General features: G+C 39.5%; 1 protein-coding gene across 1 annotated transcript in view; it reads left to right on the top strand.

Annotated features, from left to right (window-relative positions):
- TMEFF1 (transmembrane protein with EGF like and two follistatin like domains 1) overlaps positions 1–25,566 on the top strand; it is a 78,415-nt gene that overhangs the window by 44,836 nt on the left and 8,013 nt on the right. Inside the window, exons 6-8 of the mRNA XM_036330188.1 lie at positions 12,168–12,316; positions 14,360–14,425; positions 23,689–23,812. Of these exons, the coding sequence (XP_036186081.1) occupies positions 12,168–12,316; positions 14,360–14,425; positions 23,689–23,812 (339 nt within the window). The remainder of the gene's footprint in view (positions 1–12,167; positions 12,317–14,359; positions 14,426–23,688; positions 23,813–25,566) is intronic.

Here is a 25,566-nt window from a genome sequence, read left to right as displayed (position 1 = left end):
GTCCATTGAGTATGATGTTGGCTGTGGGCCTGTCATATATGGCTTTTATTATGTTGAGGTATGATCCTTCTACTCCCACCTTGCTGAGAGCTTTTATCAAAAATGGGTGTTGAATTTTGTCAAATGCTTTTTCTGCATCAATTGATATGACCATGTGGTTTTTTTCTTTCAATTTGGTTATGTGATGTATCACGTTTATTGATTTGCGGATATTGTACCATCCTTGCATCCCTGGGATAAATCCTACTTGGTCATGGTGTATGATCTTTCTGATGTACTGCTGGATCCGATTTGCTAAGATTTTGTTGAGGATTTTGGCATCTATGTTCATGAGGGATATTGGCCTGTAATTCTCTTTCATTGTGTTGTCTTTACCTGGTTTTGGTATTAGGGTGATGCTGGCTTCATAAAATGAGCTTGGAAGTGTTCCTTCCTCTTGAATTTTTTGTAGTAGTCTGAGGAGGATAGGTTTTAGTTCTTCCTTGAATGTTTGGTAAAACTCCCCTGTGAAGCCGTCTGGTCCTGGGCTTTTGTTTGCTGGAAGCTTTTTGATGACTGCTTCAATTTCTTCCATAGTTATTGGCCTGTTGAGATTTTTAGATTCTTCCTGATTGAGTTTTGGAATGTTGTATTTTTCTAGGAATTTGTCCATTTCCTCCAGGTTGTCTAGTTTGTTGGAGTAGAGCTGTCCATAGTATTTTTTAACAATCATTTGTATTTCTGTGGGGTCTGTTGTTATTTCGCCTCTATCGTTTCTGATTTTGTTTATTTGGGTCCTCTCTCTTTGCTTCTTGGTGAGTCTGGCTAGAGGTTTGTCAATCTTGTTTATCCTTTCAAAGAACCAGCTCTTGGTTTCATTGATTTTCTGTATTGTTTTTTTGGTCTCTATGTCATTTATTTCTGCTCTAATCTTTATTATCTCCTTCCTTCTGCTCACTCTGGGGTTTTCTTGTTGCTCTCTTTCTAATTCTTTGAGTTGTAGAGTTAGATGATTTACTACCATTTTTTCTTGTTTGTTGAGATAGGCCTGTAGAGCTATAAACTTCCCTCTCAGGACTGCTTTCATTGTGTCCCATAGGTTTTGGATTGTTGTGTTTTCATTGTCATTAGTTTCCAGGATGTTTCGAATTTCTTCTTTGATTTCATTGGTAACCCAATCAATATTTAATAGCATGCTATTCAGCTTCCAGGTGTTTGAGTATTTTGGGTTGTTTTTATTGTAGTTTATTTCTAATATTATGCCATCGTGGTCTGCGAAGACGCTTTTTATGATTTCAATTTTCTTGAATTCACATCAGTGTCTTTTAAATACCTGACCTAAATCCCTGCCCACGACTGGTTTGAGCAATCTGTGGATTCATCAGGCATAATGTCGGTGCAGGTGAGTCATAAAAATCCTCAAATTATTTCTTTGAACTTGTCTGTGATGTGCTTTATGGAAATAGTTCCTGCTCTTCTGCCTCTTTGATGTCAGTCTCTTTGGAGAGGCTGTTTCCCTTTTTGCCCTTGAGTGATGGAAGAGCGCAGAGTTGCTCAGAGAATCGTGGATGTGTGCAGCATGACCAGCAGCCTTGATAAGCAGTTCACCCACCTGCTGGACATCGCTCTCAATTTGGGTGCCATGTTCTGTTTTTGATGCAGATTGCTGGTCAGTCTCACAATCTGATCGAGTCTCTCTCTGTCAGGAGGTGCAATGAAATCTTTTTCCTTGTTCACACACAGAGAGGAATGCTTTATATACATCTGTGTCCTCCATCATGCCCTCGTTTCTGGAAACCACATATGCTTCTTAAAAAAAGAAACAAAGAAGTAAATTTTCTGCCATTATCTACTCGTCTATTCTTATTCCCTCCTAATCAAAGATAACTATAATTTTCATCATTGAACATTGCCTTACTCTGGATCCATGGAATAGTAGACTTTTAAAACTACTTACATTTAATAAATTCCTATGGTGGCCCCTTAGATGGTAATGGAAAAATAACTGTATGTTGCTCTTTTCCTCCGGATAATAGGAAATAAACACTACCAAACTTTACTTTATACTAAGTGTAAGTTGGATGTTAGCAATGACAGTCTCCTTTGTCCAGAAATAGTCCCTGGAGCTCTCCACAGCTGCAGGAAAGGTTTCCTTTGAGAGGTTTGCTTTTAAGATGCAGAACACCATATCCCCATGACCTCTTGCTCTGTTTTCCAAATGCTGTTCCCTTTGATACTACTTTGCCTCTGTTATTTCTTTTGTCTGGAGTCCCATCCCCATTTTTTCTGCTTGTTTCTACTCTTCCTTCCAGACGTGGATGGAGCATGACTTGGGTCCGAATCAGCACCTCTTCCTGGAAGCCTCCCTTGCTTGCTCTGTCCCCCAGGCCCTGTGAGTTAGGGGACTGTATTCAGTGCTCCTCCTCGGTCTTGAGAACCAACCTCTGGATAGCAGTTACTATGCTGCTGGGAACACTAGCAGATTGTAGGCTCCCTGAGGACAGGGCTTTGTCTTGCTGATTTCTCTACTGGATGGATTTGCCAGGAGGTTGGGTACCTTAGGGGCCCTCCATAGGTCTTTAGTGAACACATGGCAGTTCACACTAGGGCTTCATTATGCTCCACACAGGGTTGTTTGGAGGATTTACTAAAATGTGTGAAAGAGACTCGTCTTGTGCTGAGTCTGTCACAGGTTTCATTAGGTATTTGTTAAGTCTGAATAACTTCACATGAATTATTTTAAGCTATTGTTTTCTCACCTGCTAAAATAAACTTACCCTGTTGAGAAGGAATGGCACTTTCTATGTAGAGTAAGGAGAAAGGAAGGGGAAGGATAGATATTTTTCAATAATAATAAAATCTTCCAGATGTGTATAGTATTTGATGACTTCAAAGGACTTTTCGCAAAAGCTTATTTGATTCTTTCACCAGTGTTATGAGGTATTATCCCTATTTTAGAGGCGAGGAGTTGTGACTTGCCAGCATCATAGAGCTAACTCATAGAAGTCATTGAAGCATTTCTTTATGTATGCCTTCATGAAATTCACAATGTTGGGAATTCAAAAACTTGAAGAGACCTTACACTAACAGGTCTGTTTTCCCAACCTCCCAGTTGTCTGTGCTAGAGGCAGTCACTGCAACCTGTTTCTAATTTAATCTCCCAGAGATTTTATGCATGTACAAGCAAATATGTACATCTTCTCTTTCTTTTCTTTTTTCAAACTGATGACAGTACACTATATGCTTTATTTATAACTTTTATTGTAAAATCTACATTGCATACAGACGTGTTTAAAATACAAAAGTTAAGGAATACTACACCTATTAACACCTTGTGTACAAAATCGAACATTGCCGGATTACCAGTGCGAAGCATTAACCCAGCCATGGAAAAGCAAGGGCAGTATGGCCACTGGCACATGAACGCTTGCTGAAGGTACATGGAACAGTCTTTGGGTCAGAGCTGGCTTTCAACTTCCTGGAGAGTTTACAAGATTCCCTTCTTAGGAAGTCGGTGGGCAAGACCATGAGGGAGTCATGGGAACATAGGGCTCTGTATAGTTGAGACACCTGTCAGGATCCCAGCGTCACCATGGATGGATGACTGGCAGAAACGCCTTCAGAGAGTGGGCTGTTGTGTGTTTTCTACTTCTAATCTCACCATGGCCGACTTCCAGGTCTTGGGAGTATCGGTTAAATGAGTGCGCTCATTTGGTTCATGGAGGGGAGTCTAGGAACTTCATCACTACACGATCAAGAGAAGTTAAATACAGGTCAGACTCTGGACCAGGGTTACCTGGGCATCCTGTCCTCTGGCTAAAAAGAGGACCCAGTGGCCTTAGGCGTCTTGGTAATGGCAGCCAGCCACACGACTGTCTACAGAGCTACAGAGGTAAAGTATTTCAGTGTGGACTGGCTGCCCTTCCCATCATGTATGTAGTTGTCTTCTCAGGGTCTTTTTTTAATGAATGTCTTTTCCAACAACAATCAGTTCTCCAATTCTGTACAAACTGGATGTCCTATAATTAATTTCATTTCAGTTCTGACACTCTCCACTTGGAGTTCGCATAGACCCTGCAGGTGAAGGGCTCAGACCCACGAGACTGTCTCCACTTTAGACACTAGTCACAAATGAGGCCTCTTGCACTTCTGCCCAGCATACTATTAATTTGGAGACCTCCCCTACATTCGATAATTTGCCAAAATGACTCAAATGATTATCGGAACTCAGGAAAGAGCTATGAGTCATCTCCTTAGCATACAAGAGACTCTGCTATCACTGAGAAAGAATGTTTAGGAGCTCTGAGCCAGGCACAGAGGACGAAGACAAAATATATTTTTTGTTATACCACAAGTATCATCCTATAAATTCCTTTATGCCACCCCTATATAGGATACTTTGAGGTTGGGGTATTTTTTTTGGTAATTTTTGCCTTTAACTTCTTGGTTTTACTCTCTCATTTTAGTATATCCTTCTGTAGCTTCTTGAGAAAGGGTACAAGATATTTGAAAATATTCTTCACCTACAGCTAATACTGTAACTCAGCAAGTGCATGATTCTAGCTGGGAGGTCATTTTCCCTCAGAACTGTGAAAGCATTGTTCTATTGTCTCCTAGCACCCGGTGTTGCTGTTGAAGTCCGAAGCCATTCCGACTCCTGACCCTTTGTGTATGAGTTGTTTTCTCTCTCAGACCATCTTCTTTTGGTCCCCAGGGTCAAGAAATTTCACAACATTATGCCCTTTCCTAGAAACTTAGTGACTTTGGACTTGTGAAATCTTCCAGTTTATTCTTTGATGATTTTCTTGCATCTCTTTTTTATTTCTGGTACTTCTGTTATTTGGATGTTGGACAGCCTAGATTAGTCCTTTCTCTTTTCTCTCCTATTTTCTATTTAAAAATACTTTTGCTGTGCTTACCCAGAGGTTTCTTCAACTTTATCTTCCAGTACTTTTTTGAGCTTTTTGTTTCTGCTATAATTTTTTAATTTCCCAAAGCTCATTTTTGTTCTCCTGGTGCACCTTTTGTATAACATCCTGTTCTTGCTTTATGATTACAGTATCTTTTTTATGCCTGTGCATTATTAGTTGGTATTCTATCTGCTGTAAGGATGAGATTTTCTCTTATTCATTTTTATTCAATGAGCTATAATCTGTATTTTGTTTAAGGTTATATGGCTTTATAAAATAAAGTAGGGAGTGTTCTTTCTAGTCTCTGGATGGCTTTGTGTAATAATAGAATTAACTCTTTCTTCTGGATTTGATGCTGTCCTTTCAGGATTTTTCTAAAAAAACAACTGATTTAATTTCTTTAATGATTATAGTATCATTTAGCTTCTATTTCTTTTTTGGTAAAATTTGATAGTTAATGTTTTTAAAGTTATTAATTTCACTTGTTTTCAAACTTGCTAACATAGTCATTTATAATAACTTTTAATATTTTAATCCATAATTCCCATTGAGTCTATCATCTTTTTTATTCCTAATATTTTTTTCTCTTTCTTTTTTTTCCCATCCTGCTTTATCAATTTGAAAGTCTATTCAAAGGACCAACCTTTGGCTGTATGGATCTTCTCCATTGTAACTGCTTTTTCTGCTAAGATATATATCTATAGTTCTATATTTGTATTTATATATTCATAACTATATCATCTATATTTCCCCTGTTTTTGTTTTCATTGGATTTACTTCATTACTAATTTTCTAACTTCTTACATGGATTTAATTTTTAGCCATTCTTTTAGAATTTGAGGAAAAACTTGAAGGAAGTGAAGGACTGAGCCAGGTGGGATATTTGAGGCAAAAGTATTTCAGGGAAAGGGAAAGCCCTGGGGTAGGAGTGTCCTTGGTGTGTTTGAGAGAAAAGCGAGGCCAGTTTAGTGACAATATTTTTCATGACATAACTGTGAAAATAGCTATGTACTTACCTCCTTTCATTTGTCAGTTTTTATGCTGAGATACATGTTTTATGTAACAGCTATCTATGTTACATGTAATTAGTAGAAAGAACACCAGCTCAGCACTCGTTCATTTATGATCTTAGACTTTTTAACTTCCTTCATGTTCAGTTTTTCTGTTCATAATTGGTTGTAGTCAGAATTAAATGAGGCACATGTGACTATACCCTCCCGGTAGGTGCAGAGTAAATGGTTGTTAAATGTTTTGAATTTGTCATATTTACTAACGTGATTTCTTTCCACTTCACTGCACACTCCTGTGCTTTGGGCATCCTGCCCTCTGCTGCTGTTGCCCGTCTGCAAACACCTGCAATTGCTGTAATCAGTTGTATCAGTGGCCCCTGGAGTCTAATATTTTCTTCCTCTGCTCGTTGTCTCACTGAGCTGGATTCTCCTTGAGCTGGTAATTTCATTTTCTCTCCTTGTGTGCCATTGAAAGCAGCAGCGATGGTTTGTTCTCACAGCTCCTGGTCTTCCATGCAGTGGTGCCATCCCATTGAGGGGGCCGTCTGCCAGACACTGGGCCAAGGCAGGTCCTGATTGAGCGGCAGTGCCCACAGCTGAGTCACTTGTTTCTGGGCTGGAATGGTATCTTGCCTTTGTTGATGAGCCTTTTCACAATCCTGAAACAGTTCTGTAATGCTTTCTTCCATGGGCCACCATTTCTGTTTTACTGCCATCCCAATTTTGTCCTAAACCTGGGTCAACAAAGTTTATCAATAAAGGGCCAGATGGTGAATATTACATACTTTGCAGGCCACATGTGGTCTCTGTTACATGTCCCCCCCCACCCCTTTAAAAATATAAAAGCCATTTTGACTGAAGTTAGTAAATATTCTTCTTATGAATTTTTAATTGTTTTCTGATGCCTTAATTTTAAAATTGTGATATAGAGCATTTATTCAAAAGTGAGTGAATATTTACACGTTTGGTTTAATGCACAAAAATGAAACAAACTTTTGTGAATGCTATCTCCCAAGCCAGAAATATAATATTATTAATACTTCAGAGCTGCCCCCCCACAAATCCCTCTCTAATTGCATCTTTCTCCCACCAAGAAGTTAGAAATTGAGTAATGGAATAAATCCAATGAAAACAAAACCTGCTATACTGCATCTTGTGGAAATTGTGTCTTTGCTTACTTTATAGTATTACCACATGTGATAGATCTAATAATAATATATTATTTGGCTTTTGATTGATTTTGAATTTTGTATAACTGGAATCATACTACATGTACCTTCTTTTGCTCAACATTATGTTTTTGGGATCCATTCATGTTAATGTATACAGCAGTAGTTCATTCATTTTCGGTGCTTATTGAATTCATTTGTTGGACTATACCACATCCTTTTACAGTCTATTTTACTGTTGGTGGACATCTGGATTGTTTCTGGTATTTGTTCTCATGAGTGATGCTGCTGTGAACATTCTCACTCAATTCTCCCGGTGCACATGTGTGAGAGATAATCCTAATAGGAAGTTGTTGGGCTTTTGCGCATCTAGCTTTTCACAGTAATGCCTGGTTTCCAAAGTGGTTGTACCAGTAAGCTCTCCCCCCAGCAGAGGAAGAGAATTCCCTTTGCTCCTCATCCTTGTCAACAGTCGGTATTGTTCTTGTTCTCAGTTTTTGCCTTTTTAGTGAATGGGATAGTATCTGTTTCATTGTGGTTTTAATTGCATTTTCCTGATTATTGAACAGTTGAACATCTTTTCACATATATTTTTCCTATAAGCTTCTTCTATCATTCCTACTTACTTCTATTTATTTTCTATTTATGGCTTTGCCCACTTCTTACCCATTAAGTTATATATCTTTTTTAAAAGTAGATTTTTGTTTATATATTCTAGATACTGATTATTTGTTTTGTTATTCGGCTGTATATTTATATTTTTGTTCTCTTTATGGGACATCCTTCATTTCAAAGTTAAATTTATTGGTCTCTTATTGGTCTAGGTCTTCTGTAACTTTGCCTTTTAAATATAGGTCTTTAATTCACCAGGGATAAGGAAATCTTCAAGCATATAGAAAAGGAGAAAAAAAAGTAGAGCATGACCCCTTCTCATATGTCCATCACTCAGCTTCAAAAAGTCCAGTTTTCTTTCATCTATTTTTACCTCCCCACATTTTGCGGGAGTGGAGGGAGGGAAGTAGTTTAAAGAAAACCCCCAGCATCATGTCTTTCACCTGTAGATATTTTAGTTTTACTGATGTCTGCTTGATATATGACTATAGAGAGAGGCATATTAAGATCTACTATGGTGGATTTGGCTATTTCTCATTGTGGTTTTATCAATTTTTGCTCTATAGATTTTGAGGTTATTTTAAAATGTTTAGAATTATTATATCTTCCTGGTGAATGAATTTTTTTATTATTATGAAGGGACCATCTTTCTTTCTCATAATCCTTTTTGCTCTGCAGTCTCTTTCATCTGATATTAGAGACCCATACAGGTTTCTTCCATTCCAGGTGTCCTTTTATTTTCAACTTTTTGTATCATTAAATTTTTTCCAACTTTTTTTTTGTGGTAAAATACACATAACATAAAATTCACCGTCTTAACTACTTTAAGTGTATAGTTTAGTGGTATTAATACATTCATAATGTTGTGCTACTTTATCACTATCTACCTCCAAAACTCTTTTCATCTTGTAAAACTGAAACTCTACCTATTAAAAAATAACTCACCATTGACTCTAGCCCATGGCAACTACCCATATCATTACATTTTAACATTTATCTTATAAGCAACATAGAGCTGGCTTTTGTGTTTTTATTTGGCTTATCTTGGTTTTATCGCAGGAAAATTTAGTTCGCATAAATAAATTATAAGTACTGATATATTTTGATTTTTTTCTATCTTATTTTGTTATTTGACCTTTCCTTGCCTTTGTTTCTTCTTTCTTGCCTTCTTTGGATTTTTTTCTCTATTAGTTTCATGTTATGGGTGTCCCTTATTTTAGTGGTAATCTTGGTAATTTTAACATGCATATTCATCTTATCACAATCTAAAGTTCATCAATATCTCTGTTCTTAAACACTATAATTTCAGTTCTGCCCAATTTGCCTGCTATCATTATAATGTATTTAATTTCCTGTTTAAAATAAACCAGTAACCATACAGAACATTGTTGTTGTCCTATATAATCGGTATTTTGTTAACATTACCTACACTAGAGGCCCGGTGCACAAAAATTAGTGCACTGGGTGGGTGGGGGGGAACCCTCAGCCAGGCCTGCCCCCTTTCACAGTCCGGGAGCCCTCAGAGGATACCTACTGAGCTCTCCATGGGGAGTGGGCCTAAACTGCAGTCTGGCCTCCCTCTGTGGGAGGTGACCAGGCTGATCAGAGGAAGACACTGCCCCCATCACCCTGCTGCTGCTGCCACTGCCGGCTGTGGCGGCTGTCTGAGCCCATGGCTGCCATGAGCCCATGGGCTGCCTGAGCCCATGGCTACTGTGAGCTCTGGGCTTCGCAGCTGCCTGAGCCCATGGCTGCCATGAGCCCTGGGCCTCGCAGCCGCCGGGGCTCAAGGCTGCCTGAGCCCATGGCTGCCTGAGCCCCGGGCCTCGCAGCCACCGTGGCTTTGTCCAGATGGACGTCCACCCTAATTAGCATATTACCCTTTTATTAGTATAGATATTTATACTTTTGTTCTTCATTTGTGTTTGCATTTCAGTTTTTCCGTATAGGATCATTTTTCTACTGCCTTTAGGATATCTTTTACTAACAGCAGGTGGCAAACTCTCTAGGTTTTTAATTTTTCCAAATTATTTTAATTTACCCTCATACATGGAAGATATTGCTGTATATAGAATTCTATTCTGTCTCAGAACATGGTAGATATTATTTCACAGTATTTTGGGTATAAATACAAATCTGTCTTCAGTATTGCTTTTGAAGGCACTTGTCCCTCTTGCTTCTTTGAAGGTAGTCTTTCTGGCTGCTTTTAAAATATTCTTTTGTTATAAAATTTCATTGTGATATTTCGGTGTCTATATTCCTTTTTAATAAACCTGTTTGGAATTTATTTGGCTTTTTGGATAGTTAGATGATCTTTTTCTAGTCTTAGGAAGTTGGATGGAAAATTGTTGAGCATATTGCTGTTACCTCTTTTGTTTAACTCCTGGAACTCCATTCACATTTTTTTAGGTCTTGTGACTCTGTTATCCACATCTCTTAATCTTTCCTATGTTCTGTCTTTGACTCTGTGCTGTGATCTGGGTAACTTCCTCTGAACTGTCTTCCAGTTTACTGATTCACTTTTACATGATCTAATCTGCTGTTAATTCTGACTGCTAAATTTTTTGTTTCTACTAATAATATTTATTACAAGTTTCTGTCTGGGCCTTTAAAAATAGGCTTGCTCTGCTCATGGTGTTTTAATTCCTTGTTTGTTGTGTATATGTGAGTGAGTGGGAGTGAGCTGCATATTTCTCTCAGAACTGTATCTTGGGAAATGTTTGAAGTCCAGGATAATGAAGTTGGGTTTCTCCAGAAGAGATTGCATTTGCTTCTGTCAGTTGCTTAGGGCCCCTTGTACTCTTTGGCTTTTATAATAAATTCTAGGTTTGAGGTTTTTTTTAGAACACCCATGTGGTGTTTTAAGTTATAATTACCCATGTGAGGGCTGGATTGTGGTTTTAAATTCTCAGGGGAGATGTTTTTCTTCCCTCTCTTCAATGCTTTGGCTCAGGGCAGCACTCCCCTCTGCCCCTTTAAACAGTCCCCTTGGAATATGGCAACTCATTTTTAGTTTACCCTCACACAGTGGGTTGTAGCTTTTTGAGGTACCAGCTCTTCTAGGGTCTTCAGATTCCTTGCCACAAGTAGGCCAGTATTCCTTGTCTCCTCTTCCCAGAAGCCACAAGGCCATTAGTAATTGGATTTACCCAGTTTGGCCAAATCCTTCAAGCGGAACATTAGCTTTAGCAAACTCAGTTGACCTTTCTGTTTCTGTCTTCATTTAACTTTTGTCCTGCATATTCCTTGCTTTCTTGCCAACTTATGAATGCATTTAAGAGAATGATTAAAAATATTTTACCCAGGATTTTTTATTGTTTTCAGCAGGAGAGTTAGTCCAGACCCTTTGTCCACCATGTTGCTGCAAACTGGTGTCCCTGCATTTTAAATGTTCATATTCCCATCTAGGTTTTACTGTTCTTGTGAGGAGTGACCATGCCTTGGACTCCCTTTGCCTTCTCTGTAATGAAGTCTTGGTGTTCATTGGACACTAAGTTATACAGGTAGATGTACTGATTTTGAGGACTTCCATTTTATGTTTTATATGTTATTTATTTTTAAAAATTGATGTTTATTTTATTTCTTTTAAAATATGTTTATTGATTTTAGAGAGAGAGGAAAGGAGAGAGAGAAAAAAAAACATTGATGTGAGAGAGAAACATCGCTTGGCTGCCTCCTGCACGCCCCCTACTGGGGATCAAGCCTGCAACCTGGGCATGTGCCCTGACTGGGAATCGAACCAGCTGCCTTTTGGTGCACAGACGACCCTTCACCAACTGAGCCACACGACCAGGGCTATATCTATTTCTTTTAAAAACTGTCTCAGTTACTTGGTGAGGTAGGTATACTATTATTACTTCTTTTTTACAGATCAGTAAACTAAGATTTGGAGGAAGAATCTGGGACACAGATCTGGTAATTACTTGGGCTAGGATTTAGACTCATGACTTTTGAGTTATAATTCTGTGTCCTTTCTAGGATACCGTGTTGCTTTCCAATGGATGTTGATGACAGTTGACATCTCCTGCTTATTGTATCTAGATATGAAAATTCTAGAGTAGGGGTCCTCAAACTACGGCCCGCGGGCCACATGCAAATACAAATATTGTATTTGTTCCCGTTTTGTTTTTTTACTTCAAAATAAGATATGTGCAGTGTGCATAGGAATTTGTTCATAGTTTTTTTTTAAACTATAGTCCGGCCCTCCAACGGTCTGAGGGACAGTGAACTGGCCCCCTGTTTAAAAAGTTTGAGGACCCCTGTTCTGGAATATTAATTTTGGGGTGAGATTATCTCTAAATTCTTGCCTGAAAGAAATTATTAGCTGAGGATTCACTTGGCTTAAACCAGTCAGGGACTTAAAACAACATGTTGATGTTTGCTACAGAAAGCAGAGACACAGAGGTTCTCTTCTTTGAGGTTGCAGCCTCGTGAAATACATTTGTTGTAAAATAGACCTAGGAGGTAATTTTTGTCTTTTCCTACAGGTGTGTATGTAATATAGACTGCAGTGGATACAGTTTTAACCCTGTGTGTGCTTCTGATGGGAGTTCCTATAACAATCCTTGTTTTGTTCGAGAGGCATCTTGTATAAAGCAAGAACAGATTGACATAAGGCATCTCGGTCATTGCACAGGTAAAATTCATTCTACTTATCCAGAGTCCATTCTTTAATTTGTATGTCTTTTATCTTATTTATACACTTTGATAGTGTTCCAAATTTGAAAAATGAGAACTCGATGCTTTATTTTCTTTTTTTATATTTTTGAATTTCTTTAATCTATTGCTATTTTAGATTTTTTTCTCTCATTTATTTGTATCTTCTGAAAACTCAAACCATGCTTTTTGATTATTTAGTTATGAAGTGGACTTTAACATGGATTTCTAGATACATTCATACTTCTTAAAGGTTGTCTTAAATTTATAATGATTATAGCTGTTTAAGAATTAATCAATTTACTAGTATCTTAATTATAGTAAAACTGTAAATATTGCCATATTTTCTTCGTCTTTTTCTCTAAAGCATAATAGTTTACTTTGTTTCCACAGTCTTTCTGTAATTTTTTTTGCCCCTACATATTATGTACTATCAGAACTTATGGTGTGAAGTTATAGAATGTAAGGAAAAATAATTACCTTCAGTAAAAATTCTTTTTGCCCTTTTTGCTTTTTGTCATAGTTTAGAAGCCATGATCCCAACTAAGAATGAATTTTTGTTTTCCATCCCTACTAGAGTTACTCAGGCACTGAAGACAAATGTTTTCAAACCTTTCCTCAGTAAGATGCACAAGGGCTGGATAATGTATTATTTCCTAGTAACATGCAAGGGCCAGGCACATGCTCATGGACTAGCATTGTACACTGTGATTGCTTATTAGGTCTAACCACTCTCCTCTACCTCCTTCCTTTTTTAAAAAAATTTTTTTAAATTTATTTCAGAGAGGAAGGGAGAGGGAGAGAGAAATAGAAACATCAGTAAGAGAGAGAATCATTGATCAGCTGCCTCCTGCACGCCCTCTACTGGGGATCGAGCCCCCAACCCAGGCGTATGCCCTTGACTGGAAGCGAACCTGGAACTCTTCAGTCCGCAGGCCGACGCTCTATCTATTGAGCCAAACCGGCCAGGGGCTCCTTCCTTTTTTGGACTTATTAAAGGGATATGTTTTTAACTGATCTAAGGGGAAAAGATTGTAAACCAAAATTTGGTACTTTATATTGGTAACAAATTATTTGTGTAATACTGCAAAACTATGTGCAATACTTCTGGTCTAAGCTACCAAATGATACCCAAGAAACTCACCTGAGGATTTCAAGGGGGGCATGGCAGAGGAAACCATTTGCTGATAGATAGGTAGATAGTCCACTTAGCTTTGATCTCAAGAAAGTAGTTTGGTTTGTCTTTCTGTCATGTGGTGGCATTTAGAGTCTAGGTTGAAAGAAGAGCTTGGAGAAAATATCTTTTTTCCCCCCAGAAGAACTGGAGCATGGTTGATGATACTACCTGGAATTTCAAATTCAGAGCTGTTGGCCAAGCTTAAGAATTTTGTGAAATGAAATTCATGCAGATTTAGAATCCTTTGGAGTAGTTGACCCTTACCTTTTATTTTGGTCCCCTGTATAATATTTCCATCCACACCTAACTGTATCTTCCCTCTCCTCCCCCATGTGTATAGGAAGCTTCAGCTTGTGCTTCCCAGCGGGTATTTACGATTCATTTACAGCCTTCCAAGTCTAGAGACAGTGCACTGTCCGGGGTCATTTTTATAGTAAAATTGTCTGAGAACAAGTTGAGATTCTATATTTATCTTAATCTGATATGTTTCCAGGGAAACTGTGGTAGAAGGTAAATCTCGAAACCATTGTCCCTTGGAGAAAGGATTAATCCTTTTTCTTCAGGGTATGCATTATTTTAGTTTGCCCCAGGAAGACTTTTTAAGGCGAAGACATTTGAGGTGCAGTCTGAATGAAATCAGACTGTTCGCCTGCAGAGCGTGTATACATCTGGGAGGCCCGAGGCCTGAGGCAGAGATGCCACAATAGATCAAGAGAATGGTGGGGAATGTGAGCAAGGGAGTGGACAGAGTTGGGAAGGACCTGGAACATTTGTAATATTTGGGAGTTACCTGGTGTGACTTAAACATCATATGTATCTTAATTTGAAAACTGTTTTCTCTTATAGACACCGATGACACTAGTTTGTTGGGAAAGAAAGATGATGGACTACCATATCGACCAGATGTGAAAGGTACCGAATCATGATTTTTAAAATTTTGGCCAACTATTGAAATGTAGTCACTAGCTGTCCTTAGTAATTCTATGTCTATTATAATGACCTTTCCAACTTGGCTCTCTGTTAAGCAGTATACATTCTGCAGTGATTGTCTAGCTAACAAAAGCCTAAGCGACCTCTATGGCGGAGCAGCCAGAAAGACCGGTCGCTATGATGCGCACTGACCTCCAGGAGGCAGATGCTCAACTCAGGAGCTTCCCCCTGGTGGTCAGTGTGCTCCCATAGGGGGAGCGCCTCTCAGCCAGAAGCCAGGCTCATGGCTGACAAGCACAGTGGCAGTGGCGGGAGCCTCTCCTCTGTGCACAGGTCTTTCAGCCTTGTTCCCTCTGCCTGGAACTCTTCTTTGCCTATTATTCATTTCAGGCTCAGCTTAAAAGTCATTTCCTTTTGGGAAGTATTCCTTCACCCTTAAATCTAGATTAGGTGCCTCTCTCATATACTTCCCTATCCAAGCACATAGTCTACTCTAATTATAGTTGCCTTTTTACCCATCTGTATCTCCCTCTAGGCTATGAGGACAGGAGGCTGTATCTATCATGTTCACGTTTGTATTCCTGACATTTAGTAGAGTGTCTGTTCCATACTTGTCAAAGAATGGATGCAGCTCTAAGCAGCTGTAGGATTTATTTGTGCAAAATCTTACATGCAGTAAAGGTCTGAGCAGAGGCTGGGTTCCGGGTCCCTTGACCTCATGTGCACTGCTCTTTTACTTCTCATTTTCATATCTATTATTTCATTTGATTCTCACAACTACTCTCGGGAAAGGACCAATCGAAGCTGAATGAGGTTACATCTAAGAACCAAAGGAAGAGCTGGAAAAATTGTAAGACAGTTCTCAGCAAGAAAGATCTTTTAAGTTGAGCTCTTGGAGGAGAGTGCTCATGAAATGGAGCATTTGAATGTCCAGCATGGAGGCTGAATTAGTGCTTTTCTTGGCCTGTTGAAAAACCACCGGTAACCATTGAAATTGCAGTGTCAGAAGCTTTGTTGTAGATGTTGAAGGCATCAAGGATAGGATGGCTGAGCATGAGGTGTGTGGGAGATGGGTATGTGGCATTTTAAAAAGCTGATTATAGAAAATATCAAACATGTGAAAACAGAATAGTATAATGAACCCTCATGCACCCAATACTCATCTTCAACAGGTAATCAGCATTGTCATTCTTGTTTTGCCTTTATAACCCCATCCACTTGATTGTCATTATTCTTATTTTACTGTTGTTTTTTTGAGGTATAATTTACATGCACTGAGATACACAAATGTTAGCTATCAATTTTGACAAATGGGGATATCCCCATTTGTCAAATGGATATCCCCAGTACACTACACTTTATCACAATCTATAATAATTCCATCTACCCAGGAAGTTCCTTTGAGGCGTATGACATTTTAATGAGGCCATTTTTTATCAAAAGATATTTTCAGTCTAAAATTGAACCATAACACCTTTTTATTACCAAGACATTTTTGCTTCTTTCCTGATCTATACCTCACCCTCACCCTCACCCTCACCCTCACCCTCACCCTCACCCTCACCCTCACCCTACCTATGACCTGTCTTTCTCAGTAGTCTCCTTGCCTGCTGACCAGCAATATCAGAGAAATATTCCATTGCTTGGAGACTGTTGTTGATATATTCTAATACAGCTCTTTTGATATGACCTTTTAAAAATGGTTTTGGCCTGGCCAGTATGGCTCAGTGGTTGAGTGTCAACCTAGGAACCAAGAGGTCATGGTTTGATTCCCAGTCAGGGCACATGTCCATGTTGCCGGCTCAATCCCCAGTAGGGGGCTTGCAAGAGGCAGCTGATTGATGATGTTTCTCTTTCTTTGATGTTTCTATGTCTCTATCCCTCTCCCTTCCTCTCTCTTTCTTTAAAAAACCAATGGTTTTGAAAAATTCTGCCTCATCTGAAGGTAAGACTGAGCCAGTTGCTAAAATCACCGAAGGAAGTCTGAGGGTGTGGGTTGTGGAGCATGGTGGAGAGTCACAAAGAGGATGGTTAGAAGGATTTGTAGGTGGACGGCACAGACCCCTAAGAGAGGAAGGTTGTTGGGAGAGAGGATGGAATGCTGATCTGGAGGTGACAGCAGGGGACGGTGGGAGGAAAGGTGTTTTAGGAAGGAATGTGATCTTGGTATGTCAGAGAGATGAAAGGAATATTTTCTAAGGGAATGAGAAGGTGGATGCGTTTATTCACATTAGAATAGGTGTTTCACTGGGCAGAGTGGAAAAGCTAGGACAGGAAGAGTCAAGGTTGGTGTGAAAAATAGTGGATTTAAAAATGAAAGAGTGGGAAGTGTTGGAGGGCAGATAGGCGTGTTTACCTATGTAGAAAATTCTTTGATGGGGTCCAGGAAGACTGCAGTTAGGGAAGGATATATATAGAGAGATGTTAGTGATGAAGCTTGGGGTACAAGGTAGTATAGGGGAAAAAAGTAAGGGCATATTATATCTTTTAATTGGGGATTTGTAGAAATAATGAACCCTAGACTTACTGATACAGTATCGATGTAGTTGTGGCTTCGGCACTTGACTTTCAAAATGCATGTCTTGGTTGTTAATACAACTCCTTGTGCTTTGTTTGGGTTGTTTATTGATGGACCAGGACAGATAGCTGGTGGGACACGCCTTTGCAGATAAGCCATGTGGCGCTGGGTTTCCTTACATCATGGTCACTTAGAACCATACTCTCCTTTGTATTTGAAAACACTGCTGCTGCTGGTGGATTTGTTTCTGGGTGGGAGGAGCCGCTGGGTGGCCAATAACACTTTGTGTGTTGCAGACACACAGAACATTGTTCAGGGACCAGTGGCCGCAGCTGTTATTCCTGGAGCCTGCCTGTCACCACTTGCCTGAGGACATTGTTTAGACAGGACCATTCTCTGCCCAGTTCTTGCTGTGCGAGGTTCTGCTTCTGCCCCTGCTTTATGGCATCTTTAAAGCCTTTTTAATCTTTCCTTTTTGAAGTTATTAATTTACTTGGCCTAGAGAGCAGGTGCTTGGACATGCTGCATTTGTCCATTCCCTACACACCTCCCAGGGTAGCTTGGTGAAATAATAGTGTGATGGTAAAGAGCTTGTGCTCACGGGTCAGACTTGGTTCACATTCAAAGGCTGTGTGGCCTGATTTCTCGGCGCCTCAATCATCACATCTATAAAGTGGCATTAATATCTACTGCCTAGGATTTCTCTGAATATTAAATGCCACATCACTGAATTTATTATTGATGTTATTATGGGGATTGTTAATACTTTTGCTTTCTAGTTTCCTTGTTGGTAGCCTGACTATGCTTCCTATCTACAGCATGTTTAATGATTCATGAGGAACAACCACAGGGCATTCACCATTCAGCAATTATCAATTGAATACCCTACTATGTGCCAAGTGCTTTCACATATTTGTATTATTATTTAACCCTCATTACATCATGTTTTCCTCATTTTGTAGATGAAAAAGCTGAAACTGAGATTTTGTGGCTTGTGTAGAATGACAGAGAAAGGACTTTCTGACACTAAACCCTGGCATTCTTTCTCTTCTATCACAGCTATTCTAGAATTCTGTTCTGCTCCCCTTGCTTTCTTTCTTAATTTCCTTCCAAATAGGTAATCTACTGTCAGCTATCATCTTGGCAAAATTTGTTCTCTAGCCTTGATCTTTCTTTAAAAAATTTTTTTTCTAATCTTCACCCAAGGATATATTTTTATTGATTTGAGAGAGAGAGAAAGGGAGGAAGGGAGGGGTGGTGAATGAGAGAGAGAGAGAGAGAGAGAGAGAGAGAGAGAGAGAGAGAGAGAGAGAGAGAAACGTTGACCAGCCACTTCATGCACACACCCTGACCGGGGATCGAACCCACAACCTGGGCATTGCCCTGACCAGGAATCAAACCTATGATCTTTCGGTGTACAGGATAATACTCCAACCAACTGAGCCACCCGGCCAAGGCTGGGCACCACTCTTATGGTTGTATTAAACTATCTAAAGCAGCGGTTCTCAACCTGTGGGTCACGATCTCTTTGGGGGTCGAACGACCCTTTCACAGGGGTCGCCTAAATACATCCTGTATATCAGATATTTACATTACAATTCATAACAGTAGCAAAATTACAGTTATGAAGTAGCAACGAAAATAATTTTATGGTTGGGTCACAACATGAGGAACTGTATTAAAGGGTCGCGGCATTAGGAAGGTTGAGAACCACTGATCTAAAGGATTGTTGGACTGGGGAAGTTTGACCTTAAGAAAAATAATCGGGCAATGGGTTAGTGGGTGAACAGACATGGGGGAAATCTACACAAAGTTCAAGGAAGAGAGATTTTATTTAACATAAGAAAATTTGGTAATACTGAAATTAACTGTGTTGAGTTTCTAACATCTGGAAGTATGCAGGTAAAAACAGGCTTGCGGGGTTATTAACTAAAGGGATTCCTTCTTCAGACAAGAGAGCCTGCAGGGACCATTCCAGATCTGAGTTTTTAGCTCATTTACTTTCCAAAGCATCTTCAAGCCATATTTATTTTTCCGCATCTCTAGTATCTATTCCTACTGCTGAACTCTAGCTTAGCTTTTTCATTGTCACAAGTTTGGATTATGTAGTGACCTTCTAATTGGTCTTTCTAGTTCTCTTGCCCCTTTATCTTCCAGGCTGGTATCCAATTATTTTTTCCCCCCACAGCTTTTTGAGTCTTTACATACTATTAAGTTCACTTGTTTAAAATGTGCAGTTCATTGTGTTCTTGTTATATTTACAGAGTTGTACAAGCATCATCATAATATAATTTTAGACCATTTTCATTACCTCCCAGGAAAACAACTCACACCCATTAGCAGTTACTCTCCATCCCCCTTAACCACCAGCCCTAGGTAACCACTCTCAGTTAATTTTTTATGTAAAACACGGCTTTCATTGTGTTGTTCTTCACACGATCAAGAAAACATTTCTCACTTGGAGTTCATGTTTTTCCATAATTTGACTTCACCTTATTTTTCCAACTTTGCCTGATACCCTTCCCCAGTCTGAATGTACAGATCTTTGTAGGTTCATCTACTACTTGTTCTTTTTATTTTTTTTATTTTTTTATTGATTTTTTACAGAGAGGAAGGGAGAGAGATAGAGAGCTAGAAACATCAATGAGTGAGAAACATCGATCAGCTGCCTCCTGCACATCTCCCACTGGGAGATGTGCCCGCAACCCAGGTACATGCCCTTGACCGGAATCGAACCTGGGACCTTTCAGTCCGCAGGCCAACGCTCTATCCACTGAGCCAAACCGGTTTCGGCATACTACTACTTGTTCTTGAGAACTGTGTCCTACCTTCTTTTTGATTTCCACCATTCCTCTATAAGTCCACTCCTGGACTGACTCCTAGGTCAAGGTCTCCAGCTATCCTAGACTTCCCTCATCCCTGCCTTGGCCTCCTGTAATTCTCAACTTGCAAGAGTTACTAATAATACATCACTTTCATATCTAAGTACCAATGCTCTTTTCAGTTACTGAGCCACACTTCTCTTCCTTCTTCCCTTGTATTTTCAGCTTTTTGTTTGTTAATCCTCACCTGAGGATATTTTTCCACTGATTTTTAGAGAGTGGAAGGGAGAGAGAGAAACGTTGATGTGAGAGAGAGACATCAATTGGTTGCCTCCTGCACACAACCCGACCAGGGCCAGGGATTGAGCTGCAGCTGATGTTTGTGCCCTTGACTGGAATTAAACCCAGGACCCTTCAGTCCACAGGCCAATGCTCTATCCACTGAGCAAACCAGTTAGGGCTTGTTCAGGTTTTCGTGTGTATATGTTGATTTCCTAAATTGATTATAAACTTTTTTTCAGGACGGGGACCATATATACTTTCAATAAGTATCTTGTGTAGCTTAGCTGAGCATATGGCTGTGCACAGAAATAGTATGTAAATATAATGGAATGAATAGCATTGGTATTGAGCAGAAGGCCGAATCTGGATTCTGTGACAGCCACAGACTTCAAAGTTTTATTAGACATGTTCATGTTTTATACAGCTTCACTTTCTCTAGAGCTTGACACCACATTCTTTTATTAATTCATTCAGTAAATGCTGTTGGGGCCATACTTTGTCTATTAATTTCTCAAAACCCTGTTCTTAAATTAGTTAACTTTTTCTCATTGCTGTCATGTAGCTGAATCCTGCTAGCTTTCAGCTCCGCATTATTCTGGAAATTTTCTGCTGTTTATAGGACTTTCTTATGGTAGATGAGCACATTACCACAGTCTCTAGACTATCCAGTCCTATGGTTATACACCTTGTAGGACTTTATTACTATAGGTTGGTGCATAACCTCAGTCTCTATGGCCCCTTTACTTACTTCCTTGTGTGTGACACCAAGAAAGTACCATGTTCTGAGAGGTGCGGGGTGATGAATGCTGTGGGAGACACTGCTTTTTCCCTTACGCCACTTAGGGCTTGATTTCAAACGTAGAATAGCACTTTCAGTTTAAAACCGGAGCAAGAAAAGTACTACCTCCCAAGTGTTAAGAGTTATACAGAAATGAGTAACACAAACGTCTAGGTCCTCAAAGGCTCTGAGAGTCTCATGGTAGCGATTGATTTAAAAACCCCAAATAGCTGTACGACAGTATCCTGAGTATTGGAGTAGACGAGTGGGTGCTCAGGATTCCAGCAGCCTACAGGAGGGCTTGATTTCTTTCTGCACAGCGGGATGACAGTTTGGGAGCCGGAGGAGAGCTGGTGAGCCCTTTGAGGACCGGATATGTCTTGATTATTTTTCTATCTCCCATGCGTAGCGGAGTGCCTGACATGTGGGACATGATCAGTAGATGAAAAATGAATAAGTCATCCATTCTGTGCTGTCCAGCCTGGTAGCGACTGGCCACATGGGGCCACTGAGATCTTGAAAGGTGGCTGGTGGGAATTGAGGTGTGTTGTGAGTGCAAAGGGCTTACCAAAGGGATTTTGAAGATTAATTTAAGAAAAAAAGAGTGGAAAATACCAGTTTTACAATAAATGTTGATTATAGGTTGAAATGATGTTTATTTGATATATCGGGTTAAGTAAAATAGATGATTAAAATGAATTTACCTATTTTTACTTTCTAAAAATATGGCTACTAAGGAAATAAAAAATGACATATGTCTTGTATTTCACTCCCGTTGGACAATGCTGATCTCATTTAACTCTGTTAGAGAAAGTGAGACCAAGGTCACAAAACAGCAGAGATGCCCTTAAAATTGAGAATTTATATGCTGTGCTTCTTGAATTCTAGTGTAGTTCTTTTTCTACGCATAATTTAGTACAATGTAAACACATGAATTTTGAGGTTAAAAGGCATCAGTTTTGTCTTGTTAGGGATGACATGACCTTTCTGCTTTAGTTATCCTATCATTGAGCTTGATCATCATTAAAATTTTCTCCTCTTATATGTAAATTTTGATCTTCAGAAAAATCTACATTTTTAGTTCTCAGTTTTTTCTGCAGTTGGCACCTCTATTCCCACTTCTCTCTCTTGCTCTTTCCTTTCTCATAAACACACACACACACACAGCCTCCTATTTTACTCCTTCTTTTTGTTTCCATTAACATTCTTCAGATTATATTAGCATCTTTATTTGTCTTTGGGGGAGATAAGCCTTTGCTGTTACATGGGGTGCTAGCTGGTTGTTTTAGTGTATTGTACATGCAGTAATTATCTCACGTAGTCCTTGAAACCACATGATGTATAGGCCCTATTATGATTCTGATTTTGCAGTTATGCAATGTCAAGCTTACAGAGAGCAGTATGCTCAAGGTCACACAGCTAATAATACACAGAATCTGTAAGCTGGAACTGTCGAAAGAAACGGCAGGAAATGGGAAATTGACAGGCCTGTACACATTGGGGAACTCTGGGTTCATAGAATTGAGGATTAATGTGCCAGAAAAAAAGTACAAAAATCCATTCCAAAACCTGTGCCTTTGTGAATGAGCATGTGTATGTAAGTTTGAGGGGGGGGGGGGCGGATAGAGAGGGATGGATGGATTATGCTAATCGAAATAAGCCAGTCGGAGAAAGATAAATATCACGTGATCTTACTCATATGTGGGAAATAATGATGAACAAAAATAGATCCAGAGACAAATGACAGGGGAGGTGGTGGAGGTGGGGGGGGGGCGGTTAGAGATCAACCAAAGGACTTATGTGCATGCATATTAGCATAACCAATGGGCACAGCCCCTGGGGTGGAGGGGGCTTGCCCTCGGAGGTGGGAATGGCAGGGGGTGGCGTGCGTCAATGGGGGAAAAGGAGACATATGTAAAACTTTAGACAAAAAACAAAACCAAAAAACTCCCCATGATGTAGCAGTTCACTGAAAATTAAAAAAAAAGAGAGAGAGAGAGAGAGGGATGGATAGAGAGTATGGATGAATGAATATGATTGATTTTGAAGACTGGGCCCCTATGTCTTCATCTGTCCTGCCTCTTTCTGTTTTTCCTTCCTGACCCTTTCCCCATTTCTGACAGTGGAATTACTCAGCACACTTCCATTTTCTTCACTTCAGCTCAGTTCAGTTCAAATCAGTATACCTAAGTCTGAACAGCTGTTTACAGTAGTTTTCTGTGGATAGGGGGATCTCAGGTGATTAAATATATTTTGTCCTCTATATTATTTGACATTTTTTACATTAACATATACTGAAAATGCTGTGTAAAAAGAATAGCAAAAGTATTTCCATTTGGAAAAAAATCAGTGTGCTTGTTAGTGTTCATTCCAAAAATAAACCTTTTACCTTAAAATTTCAGCATCCCATAACTTTCTGCCATTCCAGTGTTCCTTGGCCTCAATTTCATAGCCCCCAGGTGAATGATTAGAATAAGCTGATTCTCCAAAAGCCAATGGCATAGACAGCATCTCTCTGTCACAGAGATGAGCTTTCTCATAGAAGTCACATTTATGTCTTTAACAAAGATGTTTAGTTGTGTGGGTTATTTTGGTAGATTGTTTTTAAATAACAGGGGCTCATAGTGGTCACATCCTGCAAATACTTTCAAATGCTTTGAGTTTGAACCTGCTGTGTTTCTGGCATTATGTGACCTTGATTCTTATCCAGCCTGCTACTTGATAAATTTCCTTTCCAAAGTACCCAGCAAGGGGTGAATTTACTTATTGTCTCAGAACCCTTGAAAAGTACATATTTCTCAATTTGCTTTTCATTATTTATTGACCTGGTTTATGCTCTTTTAAGATGCTAGTGATCAAAGAGAAGATGTTTATATTGGAAACCACATGCCTTGCCCTGAAAACCTCAATGGTTACTGCATCCATGGAAAGTGTGAATTCATCTATGCTACTCAGAAGGCTTCTTGTAGGTAAGTCGGTACCCCCAGGTCAGAGATGAGACATTTTTTTCCCATCGGTGGTCCCTGCTCTATACAAGGCAGTGAAATGTGGATGAGCTGTTACCAAAAAATACTGTTTACTTGCAGTGGAGATATTTTAAAAAGCGTCATTTCAAAAAACTTGGCAGATAATATGCAAAACAGCGTTGTATTAGGATTTTGAGATTTCACATTTTTAATATGATGTTATACGTATATTTTCATATAAAAATAAGTATACTTCAACACTATTTGGTTGTTAGGCAATCTGTCATAAGGTGGTTGAGGGACTGAGGAATGTGGGAAGAACAGAGAACATGTAACTCAGAATACATGCTAAAATAGATTTCTAAAAATAAGGAGATGAGGATGGAGAACCAGGTGTGATGGGAGAGATGGAAACGGAAAGGGTGTAAACCTGTCTGATTCCAGAGAGCTTATGTGACTTGTTCACAGTTAGCAGCAAGTTACAAATAGAGTTGGGACAAAATTAGAGCTCTGATTTTCGGATATTCAACCTGTGTTAGTGCTTTTTGCTGTTCCGTGTCTGTCTACCAATAGCCCTTCTTGCTGCTGCTGCCTGGAGCTCACCCTCTCCCTCAGGTTGGTCCCGTTAGCCAGGTGCCGTTTCCATAGACGAGGGGAGACGGGTTATTCTGCTCACTCCTGCCTCCTGAAGTTTCACCAGAATCCTTTTTTTCTTTTCTTTGTAAAAACATCAAAACATGGAGAAATAGTATACTTTTCTTTTGTTCTGCCAGTCTCCAGGCCAGTGACTCTCGCTCTCTAAGACGTAAAAGAGGCCACTTGCAATCAGGTCTCTTGGTTTCTGTACTCCTCTAGCTCCTTTCCCCCGACTCTTTCATTTTCCTCCTCTCCTCCTGCTTTCCAAAACAAAACAGAATAAACAAACAAAACCTTACTGTAATGCATATCACCTTCTAAAATAACCATTTACTTATTACGTGCATTGACCCTCCCTTCCCCAGCTAGAGGGTAACCAGGCCAGGGATCTTTATTTCTTTTGCTCATTGATGTTTCCCATATGCCCACTACAGTACCTGCTACATGTCAGGTGCTCAGTGAACATGTTAATTGAATGAATCAGCACTTGAGGCCATGGAAGTGAATGGGATTACTGTGGAGGGTATGTGGGGTGAGAGAATAGAGGGTAGCGTAGCCTGGATCTGCCTTTAATGAATAGCAGATGAAGAAGTAATCACCTAGAAGTTAATACTCAAGGTATTTTGAGAGCATAACTCAAAGTGAGTTGCAGAAAATAATATCCAGGGAGGATTGCCTGAACAATAAATGGCCTATACATTCTTTTTTATATTCTGATTTTAATCTTTGGATTAAGCTTAACTGTCAGAGTGCTGCATATCTAGGACAGTGTTATAGCTCCCTGTGGAACTTTTTATTTTACTGAGCTTTGACTTCTGGCCATTAGCTTACCATGAAAGATTATTTAAAATCTCCTAAGGGACTTGCTCATATTATTGAATTTATTGCAGCTGCATTGCTGAGGATGGTGTCCTCTGTACCAGAGGGTTGCCCCTCTTTTAATGAGGACCACTGAGATAAAGTTCCCTTGAATTTAATAACAATAGCAACTGTGGTTCTTTGGAACAGCTGCTTTGATTTTATTTTGTGGAGATTGTATTCTGTGTCAGTGATCTTACCACTTTCTTTCGTTTCATTTTTTGGGGGACAATTCAATGGTTTTTTAAAGTATATTTGCAGAG

Source organism: Myotis myotis, unplaced genomic scaffold (assembly GCF_014108235.1).
Source record: "Myotis myotis isolate mMyoMyo1 unplaced genomic scaffold, mMyoMyo1.p scaffold_m19_p_12, whole genome shotgun sequence".
NCBI classification, from domain to species: Eukaryota; Metazoa; Chordata; class Mammalia; order Chiroptera; family Vespertilionidae; genus Myotis; species Myotis myotis.
Note: the sequence above shows the minus strand (reverse complement) of the source record. Positions and strands in the feature narration are given on the sequence as shown.